At 38.9% G+C, this 15,428-nt stretch overlaps 1 protein-coding gene across 6 annotated transcripts in view; it reads left to right on the plus strand.

The window, feature by feature from the left end:
* The window catches only part of myo6a (myosin VIa), a 185,631-nt gene that overhangs the window by 26,604 nt on the left and 143,599 nt on the right, over positions 1-15,428 (plus strand). For all 6 annotated transcript variants that reach the window (XM_049590924.1, XM_049590925.1, XM_049590926.1 and 3 more), the window contains exons 2-9: positions 236-370; positions 6,679-6,748; positions 6,851-6,924; positions 10,260-10,389; positions 11,450-11,555; positions 13,161-13,216; positions 13,306-13,403; positions 14,001-14,165. In XM_049590924.1, the coding sequence (XP_049446881.1) occupies positions 254-370; positions 6,679-6,748; positions 6,851-6,924; positions 10,260-10,389; positions 11,450-11,555; positions 13,161-13,216; positions 13,306-13,403; positions 14,001-14,165 (816 nt within the window). In that variant the 5' untranslated portion in view covers positions 236-253. The remainder of the gene's footprint in view (positions 1-235; positions 371-6,678; positions 6,749-6,850; positions 6,925-10,259; positions 10,390-11,449; positions 11,556-13,160; positions 13,217-13,305; positions 13,404-14,000; positions 14,166-15,428) is intronic.

Genomic DNA, 15,428 nt, shown 5'->3' on the forward strand with positions numbered 1-15,428 from the left:
GTTTGTGGAGGAAAATGGCTTAAATCTTGGTTAAGGAAGACAGAAATGCTTCTTTGCTTCATGGCAGCCACACATTTTGTATTTTAAAAGAGGACTGCAGCAGATTTCAGGAGCACAAGTGCTGTAATTGACAGCTCATAAACAATCACTTGAACTTTAATGTCAAATAAAGGAAACGTAAGTTTCAGATGGTAGAAAACACACTTCCGACTGTTCTGTATGTCATGTTTTCCAGAGTCCTCAGAGTGGTGCGATGGAGGATGGGAAGCCGGTGTGGGCGCCCCACCCAACGGACGGGTTCCAGCTGGGAACTATAGTGGACATTGGAGCTGACAGCCTCACCATCGAACCTCTTAAACAGAAAGGAAAGGTAAGCGAGCTCAGTATGGCTGGTCTCATATGTACATTTTTCCTCTTTTGTATTTTCAAATTAAAACATTAGGGTTTTTTTGGCTTTTGAACAAGTGTTTCACCTTCATTCCTGACCCGGGGCATTTTGTCTGCCAGTTTAGTGTGCTGGCATTACAGTACCCATGAACCTTAGCAGCTGTTGCTGTGGAGAAGACTCATGTGGTGTCACTTGAGTCAGCATCAGTTGTGTGGGGATTAGAACGAAGTGATCTCACCAAAGTTGACCTGAATCAGGAGATTTTCAGCTTGATTGGATACGACCAGTGACCGGTTAGTTGCAGATACAGTCGATCCTGTGCCGACCAAAAACAGATGCATGCACCACAGCTGTCACAGCTGCTGCAACCTGTTCTCATAAAACATGTGGGACAAAGTGGGATGTACTGCAGTTTATTTTCAGCTAGATTTTATTTCTACAAAAGCTCTGTCCAGTAACCTGGAGCACTTTTTTGAGTTTAAGTGAAAGTAGTCAAAGTTTTTTTTATGAGCTTTGACTGAACTTGTCTTTAAAGAAAAGTTATACAAATGTTTGATACACTGTCAATTCTTTGAAAGAAAGAACATCGGATCCGGCAGGTCAGACTTTTAAAAAATCAGAAATTGAAGTCGGCCAAGAAAATGGCAATCGGTTCCTCTCCAGATCTTACCAGAGGTCTGTAGCCCGCTGCTCCTCTCCACTGCAGGCTAGAGGCTCCAGGATACATTAGCCGCTATTAGCATAACACACCTGAATCTAGAGTTGCACTGTGGGTAATACAGGCACCAGGTTTTGACAAGGGAGAAGATTGTGTGGGATAACGATATCTCTGGCTCTGCTGCATTGATTTTGATCCTTTTTTAAAACTTTCCATCATGAGTCCAACAGCATTAGTGCTGAATCACTGGAGTATGCTTTTAAAGTGGCACTCTGAATATACTTTCCATGTCCGTTTTTCAGAAGTGCATCGAAGGGAATTTAAAGCCCTTGAAACGTCTCAAAAGAGTCCATATTTGCTGCTCAGACAGATTCACTCTGGTCCTTCAGATCTTTAGTTTCCTGCCGAACCTCTTCCGATATGCTTTTACCTTCAGCGTGCTAATGATTTAATGTGCCACTTAATCTCACGTGGAAGTGGCCACAGGTCTGGAAGCAATAAAGCATCATTCACTCAGTGATTCACCTCTAGACCCTACGGTTTACAGCCTGCAGGTCTAACGTGCTTGAGTACAAAATGAATCAGCACTATCTGAAGTCAAGTGGCTCTTCAGAGCAAGACAAACAGGCTTTCCTTGATTCCCCCCCTCAGTTCAGCATTAATTCACTTTTCTGCTGGATCAGGTGCCATATTGCCCTTTAGCAAAGCTTTTAATGTCAGCGAGAGCCTGTCACCATGGTAACCCATAAGGCTTCATGTCCATCTTGGTAATCTTTTCCCAGAAGGCCTCTGTGACTGAGTGCTCCCTTTTGAAAGAGCCTCCTCGCTAATTCTGTGTACAGTTGGCCCATAAAACACAGGACTGTCACTCTTTAATGGGAACAGGGATCTCAGGGCCAGCAGTGTGTTTGCACTGTGTGTGGTGTCCATCATATGTGGAACTTTTAATGGGAAAAGTGTGTTTTTTAATTGTTCCACCTGTTGGTGGGAGTCATAAAAGTCTTTTTTCATGCATCACTGCAGCACCTCTTCCTCTTCTCTCTAAATTATATTCTTAAATCTTATAATTTTATTGATCAACATTATAGTCTACCACAAAATCTAACTGGCTAGCTGACCATTTACTGTAGAGTGTAGTTCAGCTTGAGTAGCAGCACTTTTACAGCAGTAATCCTGCAATGATGCAGCCAGTTATACAGTTTTTATCACCCACAGTACTGTACATGGTCACTGTCTGACTCCAGGAATATTTACTCCACCTGTTTATGAGTTAGTGTGACTATCAAACAGTCATCCTCTGTAGGCGTGGACAGTTAGTAGGGCAGTATATGGCACTATATGCCATTGCTTTAGAAACATAAAAAACTTGCATTCTTCAGATCTGTTCTCTGAGTGAGTTTGCGGGCTGCAGCCGAGGCCTGTAACAGTCAGAACAATGTCCAGTCTGTCCTGCTGCAGCCAGTTTGTGCCAGTGTCTGACGATGTGTTCACTCGCTGGCAGACCTCCTGTGATGGACGTCAGGAGAAGGACAGAGAGCATGATACCCTGTCATACTATCAGTAACAATGGATGAGTCTTTGTCCCCTGATGAGTGTGTGTGTGTATCACAGAGGGTGTCCACACTTTGATCCTCCTCTCTGCTGGTGATGGAGAGAGAAGTGTTTGGGAAGGAGTGGAGGCTGTCAATTCTGTCTTTTTACACTGATTTTTAGTGATCTGAAGTTTAGAGACCTCTAAAGCCTTCTAGGAGGAATTATAACAGATATCAAGGCAAAAACAGACTGATTAAATGTGAGATTTTAAGTTCTTTTCCCTGTAACTCTGGTCCTCTGAGACTTTGTGACCCCAGGGACACAGTCTGGTTGCAGGTTTGCTCCCTGCCAAAGTAAGGAAGGTAACGAGCATAAGGGAGACAGGTGTGATTTTTGCTTAACTTTCTGCTTAGTTCAATTGGGGGCTAATGCTAGTGCTACAAAGCCTGCTCTGTAGTGAAGGGCATGCCAAGCTGCTAGTATACTAGCAGTGAACAAGGTGCCAGCACACTCTGTTTGACTGTTAAGCTAGGAGCTTGAGGTAAAGGAAAAGGTTGACATTTCTTGAAGTATTTTGATTTTGAAGTATGGAGCTCGACTTAAACTCAGCATAATTTCTGTTGGCTAAATGTGGAGCTAGACATAAACTGAGCATATTGTCTGTATGCTAAGTGTAGAGCTAGTACTTAAACTTAGCATAATGTCTGTAGGCTAAGTGTAGAGCTAGTACTTAACATTAGCATAATGTCTGTAGGCTAAGTGTAGAGCTAGTTCTTAAACTTAGCATAATGTCTGTAGGATAAATGTGGAGCTACATTTTAAGTAAGCATAATGTTTGTAGGTTAAGTATGGAGCTAGAACTTAAACTGGCCATAATGTTTGTAGGCTAAGTATGGAGCTAGACTTAAACTTAGCATAATGTTTTAAGGCTAAGTATGGAGCTAGAACTTAAACTTAGCATAATGTTTTAAGGCTAAGTATGGAGCTAGACTTAAACTGGCCATAATGTTTGTAGGCAAAGTATGGAGCTAGACTTAAACTTAGCATTATGTCTGTAGGCTAAGTGGGGAGCTAGTACTTAGTACTACTAAGCTACTAGTACTTAGTAGTAGCTAGAGATACTGGACAGATGGATAAACTGTATTAAGCTAGGCCACTTAATTCCACCTAAAACTACTAAGTGTTGCAGAGGAGTTACTCATCACCACAGGGCAGAGTTTCATCTGGGTTCCTTCTTGTACTTAAATAAACTAAAAACAATGTCTGCTTTTGAAGAGCAAAAATAAAACCTGAGGCTCTGGAAAATATTCAGACATAGACAAATTGGGTTGTGGGCTGAAGTAAACAATTTTTCATTACTGAGGTGCCATTGCAAGTAAACCCAATGTAATGACACTGTAATGTAGGCTATATGAAGGCTATACATACACTTAAGTGTATTTGCTGAGAAATCTGTTGAGGAGCTCCTGCAAAAGCTGTTAAATGTTAAAATTATAGTCAGTGAATACCATTCAAATAATGGCTTTTACCCTGAAGAAACATTAACTTAACATTAACAACAAAATTAAGGTCAGTCATGGTGGTGCGTATATTGACAGTCACTTGCGAGATGGACTCATCAGCTGTGTGAGAGGGTCATATGTAGGACAGTCTGCACCCATTTGCTATCCCTCCATCTTAGTGGTGATGAAAGGGTCAACACTGTTTAGCTTCTTTTTTTTTTCTCCTCAGATTATTGGCCTTGCGTCACCTCCCCTCCACCTCCTCTTTCTTCACTATTTTCTCCCCTCCATTCTCCTCACGTGGCACAGCATTGTGGAATCCGTCCAGTTTGGGCTAAGAATGTGGAACATGCCACCACTGGAAAGAATGAATTGACTGTACGTCACCTTGGCTCTGCAGCCTTGGAGTACTGGAGGCCTGCAGCGCCTCTTTAATAGGGCAGATTAAATAGCTTGGCCCTGCAGAGGGTGCTTGTTGGAGCCTACAGTAGCTGGCAGTGATCAGCCTGCAGGTCACAGAAATACAACACCCAGCACCCCCTTCTCCAAAACACTGAGGTCACATGTGCACTCATAAACCTCTGCTGTATTAGTTCAGCATGATGGATTTTAGCTGCAACAATGTTGAATGTGTGCACAGCCAGTGCATCTGAGCTTTGGGAGTAAAAGTGAACCTCAGAGTACCACTTTTAACACCTTACAGGGTCAGTTTGCTTAAATTAAATTGTTAATTTGCAATGACATGTTTCTTTGGAACTGCTAACAACACCTTGAAGCTGACGTTCATAAAGGGACAGGCTGGAAATCCCTGTTTTAATCTTTGACAGTACATTGTGTTTTATAATCTTATCACATGTTTTTTTTTTATGTAAAATTGTAATCTGAAAAGTAACTCCACCTGTCAACTAAATAGAGTGAAAAGTACAATATTTCTCTGTGAAATGTAGTGACGTAGAAGTACAGCGTACACACAGTGGTGGAATGTGACTAAGTACATTTACTTAAGCTTAAATATGAGTTGTGATGTACTTGTACATGTACATGAGTATTCAAATTAATGCTACTGCTACATGCTTCCACTCCTCTACATTTATATAAATAAGATAAATATTGTATTTTTGACTTCCCTGTATTTATTTTACAGCTTTGGATGGTAGTTACTTTGTAGATTTAGATTATTAACATAAAATATGAATCAACTAATACCTTATGATATATTATTACAGATTAAACTACACACTATCATATAAAGTAGTTAAAATAAGCATCACCTTTAGAAACTGGAGCCCTAAAGTGATGAGATCGTGAAAGCTGTAGTTGGTAACTTTAATTAAGAAAAAAATGTTAAATTTGCTGAAACTGTCTCAATGTTCACCTAGCACTAAATGAGACGGATAATCGCTGAAAAAAAATCATACTCCTCTGCCTACTCCATTTTCTTGTAGCACTCCTAATGGCCTTACTGCATGTGACTGAAAACAACCAATCAGAGCCAAGAAATCTCTAACGCAGTAGTCAGTCATGTCAATCACTAATTGAACTGCGATCAAATTGTTAAACTAGGCAGGGCTGATCAAATATGAATCAAGATTATGTTACTGCATTACCTATTTCTCACCTCAGATGTATTCTGAAACATATTTTAGTGTACTGTTTAGCTGTAATATGAGAAAGATGGGACTGCCAGTGGGCGGTGCTCTGTACTTCAATCAACTTACTTTATTTTCCACCACTGACAGGTACTTTTTGACCCTGACCTCATTAAGGCATTAGAGATGAAAAACCAAAATTTTCAGTTGAGACTTTGCCCAAAGCTTCTACAACATCTCATCCCTGTCTCCAGAGTTTTTAGTTGCATTCTTCTCTTAGTCAGATTTTGAGTATGAAATCTTTTGTCATATATCATGTGTTGTTAGTTTATCAGACTGTTAATAATGCAGAGTGCCGACTCAATGCTGCGGAGGTGTTGACTGAGCTCTGTCTGTGTCCAGCCTCCTCTCTCCCTCTGATCCTGTTACCCTCTGCCTTCAAATAATTCATCAGGCTTTCAGCTGGAGCAGCTGCTATATTTATCCCTCTGGATGAATATATTACTTCAAGTTCCACTCTTATAATGTAAAATAAAGAAGTGTGTCTCCATAAATGGAGAAAACCCTGTCTGTGACTTGGTTGCAAAACAAATTAATAACAGCTGTCTTATACAATAACTGATGGCAGGAAACTACTTGTAAAACTTGACACAGAGTTGAATTGTGAATCAGAGATTGAAAACAGCGCAAAAAAACAATAGCAAAGCCTCGTACATTCATGTGTCGTTTGCTGATGTGGGTTCTGTTTAATCAAAATTTATATTTATATGATTTTATGAGAAGCTTTTGTCCATAAATAAACCCAATTATTGAATCCCAAGGAGGTTAGGAGACTAATCTAACAATTAAATTAATGGGTAATTCATGGAATTCTGACTGATTGATTCTGTGTTTGATGTCTTGTGATTTTGTTTAATGTCTCGTGATGTTGAACTCAAATGAACTTTTTGACTTAAAGATTTATAATCCATTTCCATCCATCAATTTTCCTTTGTCCATTTTTTGCAGACTTTTTTGGCTGCTATCAACCAAGTCTTCCCTGCAGAGGATGACGTCAACAAACATGTGGAGGATAATTGTAAGTTTCTTGTTTTTACCTGTTTTTTTTTTCTCCTCTAAAAATATGTTAGCTTGCCCCTGTTCTTCCAATAACATTAATGTACTTTTTTCTCTACCTCAGGTTCCTTGATGTACTTGAATGAAGCCACTCTACTCAACAATGTTCGTGTGAGATACAGCAAAGACAAGATTTATGTGAGTACTGACATGATGAAGGGAGGCTTATCAGAGTTGATTTTTTTGTACTTCCTCCCCAGTGTTTTCAGTGTGTCTGAGAAAATTTGAGATGATTATGGATCTCATGTCTCATCATCTTTACGTGAGATATAACCAACTGTTTCTGTTAAAAATAAATATAACTGAAGGATTTAGATCCACAGAAGTCTCTTTGAAGGTTCAGAGACATTTTATCCTGCTGCACGATACTTTTGCATTGTGTGGTTGCCCTTCTGAATGTACATAAACACTAATTACATGAGAGGCACAAGCTTTTTGCTGCATGCAACTCACAACTATGGTGTCACGTAAAACCTTGATGCCTCTTATTGAAGCGAAACTCCAGTGAGGGCTCAGAACAAGCTGATATAAGTGATAGAAACTGCCACAATATCACACAAAATACCTCTGTTTATTTTAACCTGCCTGCAGCACCTTTGGGTGGAGCTCACACACAAATGCACACACACACACACACACACACACACACACACACACACACACACACACACACAGGTATTTAAACAGGCAAACACTTCACAGCACCATTAAGTTTTCACTTTCACTCTCAGTCGGTAAAAATAATAATGATAATGTGATAGTCTAAACATGGCACATCAGAGATGAGATCATTAGACATAAAAGACATAAAAGTAATGATTAGAAAAGAGATAAAATACATCTTTTTTTAAAGCTGACATATTAATAAGCTTCTTAGACATTACTTCATCTTGTCCTCTTAGTGTGTGCAGGTCAAGTCAATCCCCAGGTAAGAGACAAGTAAAAACACATTAAAAGGGTGAACACACATTTATCTGAACACATGAAGGTACATGTTGTGTTTAGAACAGACACACACACACATCCGTGCAGCTGTACTTGACGGGAATACAGTAGTCTTTACTTAAACCTAGATCTAACCTTAACCCTAAAAATGAGACTTAAAGGGGACTTATTATGCTTAAAATCAGCCTCATACTTGTATTTTGGGTTTCTACTCTGATAGATTATTTACATGCTTTAATGCTCAAATTGTCTGTGCTGGAACACCTGTATTCAGCCCCCCTCCTTAAAAAGCCCAATCTGCTCTGATTGGTCAGCTTTCAGGGCTTTCCGTATGTCTGTGTCTCTGAGTATAGCGCCACTTTCTACCATGAAAAATCATCAGTAAAAGTTTCTAAACCAAAATCTTTGCAATGAGACATGTTCCAGCAGGAATATGATCTGAAATAGGGGAGAAATTTACAATATCTGCGAACAAGATTACATGTTTCCCTGACTTTAGCATGTAGATACCTGTGGCAGTGTAGGCTAATGTAAACACTTGGTGAAGTGTGCCTGGAGCAGATGACTGTATGAAGAACTCTAAAACAAGCTGACGCCAACTTTTCTTGAAAGTAGAAACAAAACAAACATTGGAAACAAAGTATTCAGACTGATCTGGAGCCTGAGGTTATTCCTCAAACTTTTGCATATGTTTACCAATTATTTGAAACTTTGGCCATGTTTTATGTGAACATCTGACACTGTGATATTCTGTGTATGACAGAAAATAAGACAGAGTACAGTGGGCACCTTTTTTTTTTGTTAAAGATATTTTTTTGGCCATTTTGCCTTTAATGCCTTTAAGAGAGGGGGGATGACATGCAGCAAAGGGCCACAAGCTGGATTCGAACCCGGGCTGCTGCGGCAACAGCCTTGTACATGGGGCGCCTGCTCTACCACTAAGCCACCAACGCCCCTACAGTGGGCACCTTTAACCCTTAAACAGCCCTTTGAAGAACTGAGGACTGGGCACTGCTCTCACACTCCAAATAAGTCCTCATTTTCCAAAAGTGACTTCACTGCCCCAAATATATATAATTTTAAAAAGATATCAAAATTTTGTCCTGGCATTTTGACAATGTGTCCTCATTTTCCAAAAGTGACTTCACTGCCCCAAATATATGTAATTTTAAAAAGATATCAAAATTTTGTCCTGGCATTTTGACAATGTGTCCACTTCCGAAAATTTCTTCACTTTACTAAAAACATCATTTTTCCCCCCTAAAAATGTCCTGACTTTTGTCCTCACTTTCCAGAATGTTCCAACTTTGTCAACAATCCTGACCACTGCCATGGTCTGAAACTCAAATTGCTCTTTAGAAACACAGAAATATAAGAGCACACACACAGCTCACATAAACACACTCACCACACACATTAGTGACCACAGTTAGTGTTTTCTAATGGTCTTATTACGAAATCTGAGCTGATGTGGTTTGGCTGATTTGGTGTTGGCTTTGAATCAGACTCAGTGCACACTGACATCTAGTGGCAGAAGAAGGAACTGACTGCTGAATTAAAGTCATGGCTTGAATATTTACTCATACAAATGATTTAATATATTTTTCACATGGTCAATAGGTAAATTGCTCTAAACAGCAACACAGAGGGATTCATACAAAGTTTGTTAGCTCAAATCTCCTCATATTCATTAACAACATGTTCAGGGTGCTAACAGTAACAACACTGGACTGCAAGGCAATGATTTGAATATTATCTTGTGTTATCATATTGAATGTGATAATATTGTGATGTGGTTTAAGCAAAACAAATCAAGTTTATTTATATAGCACATCTAAAAACATCCGCAGTTGACCAAAGTGCTGTACAATTTAAAAAAAGGGCACACAAATTTATAAAATGCCAATGGTAACAAAAAAAAAATCTAATTATTTTGTTTAAGTCAGTATTGACATGCAGAGTCTAAAAAATTAAATAATAAAAATAGAATAGCAGGTTTTGTTCTATACATTTTAGAAGTTTCGTCAGATGTGGGGCCAAACAATGTAACATAGCTGATTAAAGAATTCCTCAACAGTAATGTGAATAATATTGAATTCAGTTTTATCACCAGCCTTTATGGACTTTATGTCTAGTTTCTGTTATTTAAATTCAGCAGTGAATTTTCACAATTCCAGTAAAAATGATGTATTAACAGTGACTAGTGAACATCTGAAGGTAAATACAACACTGGAGCTGAGAATAAAGTTTGAATTAAAAGGGCTTTACTACTATTTTTTTCTTCCCTACAAAAATTCCATCTGTTCCTCCCACTATAAGTACATAAAGCAGGAATTAGATGCCTTTTGTTGCATTGGGGTTCTGGGAAATGTAGGAAAGTAAATGAAAACATGTCATTACAACACATTTGCTGGACAGCTCTGAATATCACAATGTTTGGTCATGAGGCTGCAGTTTTGTTTCTGTGGCTGCTGTGAGTCATTGGATTTGTTTTCTGATTAATGATTGTTGTTGTTCTCCTCATCCAGACGTTTGTAGCCAACATCCTGATCGCAGTGAATCCGTACTATGACATCCCAAAGCTTTACTCGCCGGAGACCATCAGCCAGTACCAGGGCAGGTCGCTGGGCACGCTGCCGCCGCATGTCTATGCCATCGGTGAGTAAACAAAAATGACTGGAGATTAAAGAGGAGCTTGGGCTTGTTGTTTGCTTTTCATATCTGTGGCTTCAGTATATGTAGGTCTGGTCGTCTAATGTATATCAGGCTGTTTTCTGCTGAGTGTACCAGAGTTATTTCTGTGTGGGAGGAGCTGTGTTTATTGTTATTAATGTTAACAGGTTAAGTAACAGGACAAGCTTGTTTTTTGTTAGTTTTTTATTTTGGCATTTGTCAGGTTTCTGAACTCTCTTTGCTGTCAAACAGTGATTCCACTATGAGTCAGAGACAAATGGCTGTTTTAGAGGATATATTATTGATTTGTCATCACCCAGCACTTTAGAGTTATGTTTTCACTCGAGGACATATTTTTTTTTTGCCAGTCATGCTGATAGCAATAAAACAAATATTTTCCTGAGTTTTTCTATTTTCTGTTGGTTGGATTTTTATCATTTTTGATTTTGCGAATTTAATTTGTGTTTGATTCATGGTCATTTTTGATTGATCTTACACCTGGAGTTTGGCTGACACTTCTTAAGACCTCAGTTTATTCTTAAGAAATCCCCTCAGGAAGGTCTATGGACATTGTTACACATGTCACATTGTTACACATTAAATCTAGATTTAGACAAATTTGTTTTGGGCTTGTAGGAACTAAAAAATATTGTATTTCTAAAACAAAATTAGTCTGTATATCTTATCATGCCAAACCTAACAATATTAATATCCTTAAGTCTAAGCTTCAGTATTCTATTTTTTTCCTGGAGTCTTCAAATCCCATGAAAAGAGCAAAACCAACAAGCGATTCTGTGCAGTGTCCATTTGTTAATAATCTCCTGCTGTAGTTTACAATCTGTCCTCCAGGCAGCAGTCAGCGCTCAGATTTCCCACACTCATCTGAACACCACAGTTTCCATCTGGACTCAGACTGCCTTATCATCTTTATATTGCAGACATAAAAAAAGTGTAATATGTGTTTGATTATTGGGGTCAGGTTTGTGTCCTTGAGGCGGAGGAAAGTATAATCTAACAGCTGCTTCCGTCTGTGTTTCTCGGCCAGCTGATAAGGCGTACAGGGACATGAAGGTCCTAAAGATGAGCCAGTCCATCATCGTCTCAGGGGAGTCCGGGGCCGGGAAGACCGAAAATACTAAGTTTGTGCTCAGGTGAGGATGACGATGCATCTTTAAACACTGTGTAGACAGGAACATGTCTGAAGACCAGAGGTGTCAATTTATGTTCTGTTTTTCAACTTGGTCACTTTACTTTACTTTATATCGCTTTATTTTATGTCAACTTGACCATACTTTACGTCATGTCACTTTGTGGTTGTTTACTTTTCGTCACTGTATTTCAGTTTACTTCAAGTCAGTCCACTTTATTTTACTTACATACATCCTATTTCCCATGCTTGTGTGTTTATGTGACTAATGGAGTCAACAGTTTCTGAAATTGGTCCACTATTGAGCGAAACCGCTGCATCCAGCAGCTGCAAAACAGATGGCAATGTAACAACTTGGGGCACCCTCAGTTTACATCCACTGGAAGTGCTTGTTTTTGTCAACAACATGTTCTGATTATTATTCTATGTGTCTGACAACATTATGGAAAGGATCCCTACAGAGGCAGATGTTTTTGTTAAAGAGTAAGATCATTTTTGTTTAACCAGCAACAACCCCAAAATCACCAGTGCCAAACCCACCAGACCCCATTGAAATAAACAGTAATTCAATCATTGTAAAACACACTTCATTCAAAGTTGACAAAACAAAACAAAAACAAACATAAACTCTCAGAAACCACCTTGGTTTTTCTTTCCACTGTTCCAACAATCACCAGCTCTGGTTTGGTCAAAATAAACCCTTAATTCACCCAGTTAGATAGGAAAATATGCTGCTTTTATACAAGCTAAAATTACTGTTTATTAAATGGGGTCTGGTGGGTTTGGCACTGGTGATTTCTAGTTATATATTCTAGATATAACTCTTAATCAATCTCTACCTCTGTAGAGATCCTTTCCATAATGTTGTCAGACACTTAGCATATTAATCCAAACATGTTATTGGCAAAAACAAGCACTTTCAGTGGATGTAAATTATATTTGCATATAAACCACATGGTTACACTGCAGCCAGTTTTCACAGCTGCCGGCTGCAGCGGTCTCACTTAATACTGAAACAGTTTCAGACACTGATGTTCCCATTAATCACTTTAACACAAAAACATGGGACAACAGGGTCCAGGATGAAAGTACCAAAATTTCCCCTTTAACTTCTTCTTTACTTCACTTTACTTTTTCTCATTGTATTCTATTTTACTTCACTTTATTAAGCTTTTCTTTAGTCCGCTTCACTTTTCTTTAATACTTCACTTTACTACACTTTGTTTTATTTATCTCTTTACATGGCTTCACCTTGCTTTATTGTACCCTCATCATAAACTTACTTTGCAGTGATTACATACGTAACAGAAAAGGTGTATTTTATGAAAATGTAAATATGTCAAATATATACCAATGTATTGGGTTACTCTGTTTATTATTCTGATTACTGAGTGATGTTCAAATTAGATAAAAAGTATTGTCTCAGTATTATAAATGGGGTTGAAAAAGTAGTGGCTCTCAGTATAAAGTAAAAAAAAAACCTACAAACTCCAACCTCAGGATATACCTTTGAGAGGAATCAACACTCTGATAGTGTTAAAGGCAGTGTTTGTTGCAGGCCTGTTGTATTACCCTTCGTAACTCTCCTATATTGTGTTTCTCTTGACAGATACTTGACAACCTCATATGGAACCGGTCAGGACATCGACGAGAGAATAGTGGAAGGTCAGACTCACTGCTGCTCTTCATGTCCGTTAAAGACATTGCTTTCTCTGCATGAATTTGTGTTTGTGACTCCTTCTCTAACCTTGCAGCCAACCCGTTGCTGGAGGCTTTCGGAAATGCAAAAACTGTCCGGAACAACAACAGCAGCCGCTTTGGAAAGTTTGTGGAAATCCACTTCAATGAGAAGGTACTTCACTGTGTTATCAAAGAATAATAACAGATTTAAACTTCTTGGTTTGTCTCCTGAGCGCTCTCTAGATGAGTGTTTCACAAACAATGAAAAGCTATGAATTAAATATGATGCCTAATAGCTATGGCTATTTAAACTGTTTATATTGATCTTCATATGCAGTTAATGAATGTCTCTGTATTCATAAATAAACACAATATTCCCTGTATCATCTCAGCTGCTTGCACAGCAAAAAACAAATAGTAATGAGGCCTCAGTTTCTGCAGTTATTATCATTACTTGTCTTTGTATCTGTCGTGACTGCAGGCCTGCGTATATGCTATAAATCACAATATTTCCATTTAGTTTTCATACTGCTTGTATTATCTTTGAGCTTTCCTGATCTCCTACTTTATTAACTGCAGTTTTCTCCATGAAAACCAATGTAAAATGCGACACTGCTCATAATTTATTGATATTTCTAGTTCCATCCAAAGTACGTCACTGACTTTAATAATAGAAGTAATAGAGTATGATGCCAACTTGCCTTGACAGATGCTTTAAATGCAGTTGGTAGCTATTTAGGATATTAAAATGTGTTTCTTGTGTGCTTAGAATGCCGTCGTGGGCGGCTTTGTGTCGCACTACCTGCTGGAGAAGTCAAGGATCTGCACACAAAGCTCTGAGGAGAGAAACTACCACATCTTCTACCGCCTGTGTGCTGGAGCCCCTGAGGACATCAGGCAGAAGTTCCACCTCAGCTCACCGGACACGTTCAGGGTACGGATGCATCACAGCTTGTCTTTAATGTTCTTTAGATAAAAACTATACATATGGTGTTTAATGAACTCATGTGGGCTGGTCACATCTAGAAATAAATCAGTCAAACAGACACCACGGATGTAAAGAGAGATAGATGGATACTGCAGATGATGGATGGACACATCAGGGTGCAGTATTGATCAGAGTCTCTCCATCAAGTACAAAATATGATATAGATTTATAACATATTTTTTATCTCTGGGCCACAGAGACAACATTAGGTGACTAACGTTAAATAACTCTGTTATGCTTCATGCGAGAGAGAGACTCACTATCTTTAGCGCAGAAGCTAATGTTAGCCATTGTGCTGCTTCAACAGGGGCTCTGGTGTGATCGTATTCCTGCCAGAAGTTTGGTAATCCAGCCTTGAACTGTGGTGTCTTTAGGGAGACTTAGTAAAATAAATCCATAGCGATAAATCCAACACTGAGTGTCTTCTGTGATTGTTTATCCATTTTCTGATTAAAAATAAGAGTTTAAAAATGTGTAACTTTGGGTAAAATGCTGTGCCCATCACTGTCACCAGCCGTCCAATCACAGATGAGAAGGGACAGGACACATTCCACAAAGACCAACCATCATAGAGAATAAATACAAGTGCTGAACAAGATCTGCAGTTTTAGCTGTGAAAAGTAACATTTTGGTGGACACATGGCCTCATTAAATTACCACTGCTGATTGTCCGACCAACCAATTGACCATTCGACCAGAAGGCGACAGCCCTAGAAACAATATGTTTGTGAGGTGTTTTTAAAGATGTATGTCTTCAGTAGAAACCAATGGGCTTGGAGCTAAGAGCCACTGACAGGTGACAGACGAACAAATTGTTGGTTTTCACAGGATTTTCTGACAGTAAGAACAAATAATTGTAACTGCCGATCAGAAAACAGTTTACTTTCTCCATGAACTGGTGTTAAAAAGGTGCCAACACTTTAAACCAGCAGCCTGCATACAAAAGAATGCACATTCAGTGTTTAGGTTTTCAGCATCATGAAGTATGTTCAGGAATTGTTAATTATCTAGTCAATTTGTACAAAATGAAAAACTATGTATGTAATATTAACAAAAAACAAACCCCTGTCATATGCTAGGTTCTGTCTATAGACAGACCATTTTGGAGGCAGGAGCAGAAATTTGAGTTGGTATCCAGCAGCTTCCTGTCTTAACTCAGATGACTGACTGTCCCTCCCCACACAGCTGCACAGCTTTGTTACTTCTGCA

Source organism: Epinephelus fuscoguttatus, linkage group LG11, assembly GCF_011397635.1.
Source record: "Epinephelus fuscoguttatus linkage group LG11, E.fuscoguttatus.final_Chr_v1".
NCBI classification, from domain to species: domain Eukaryota; kingdom Metazoa; phylum Chordata; class Actinopteri; order Perciformes; family Serranidae; genus Epinephelus; species Epinephelus fuscoguttatus.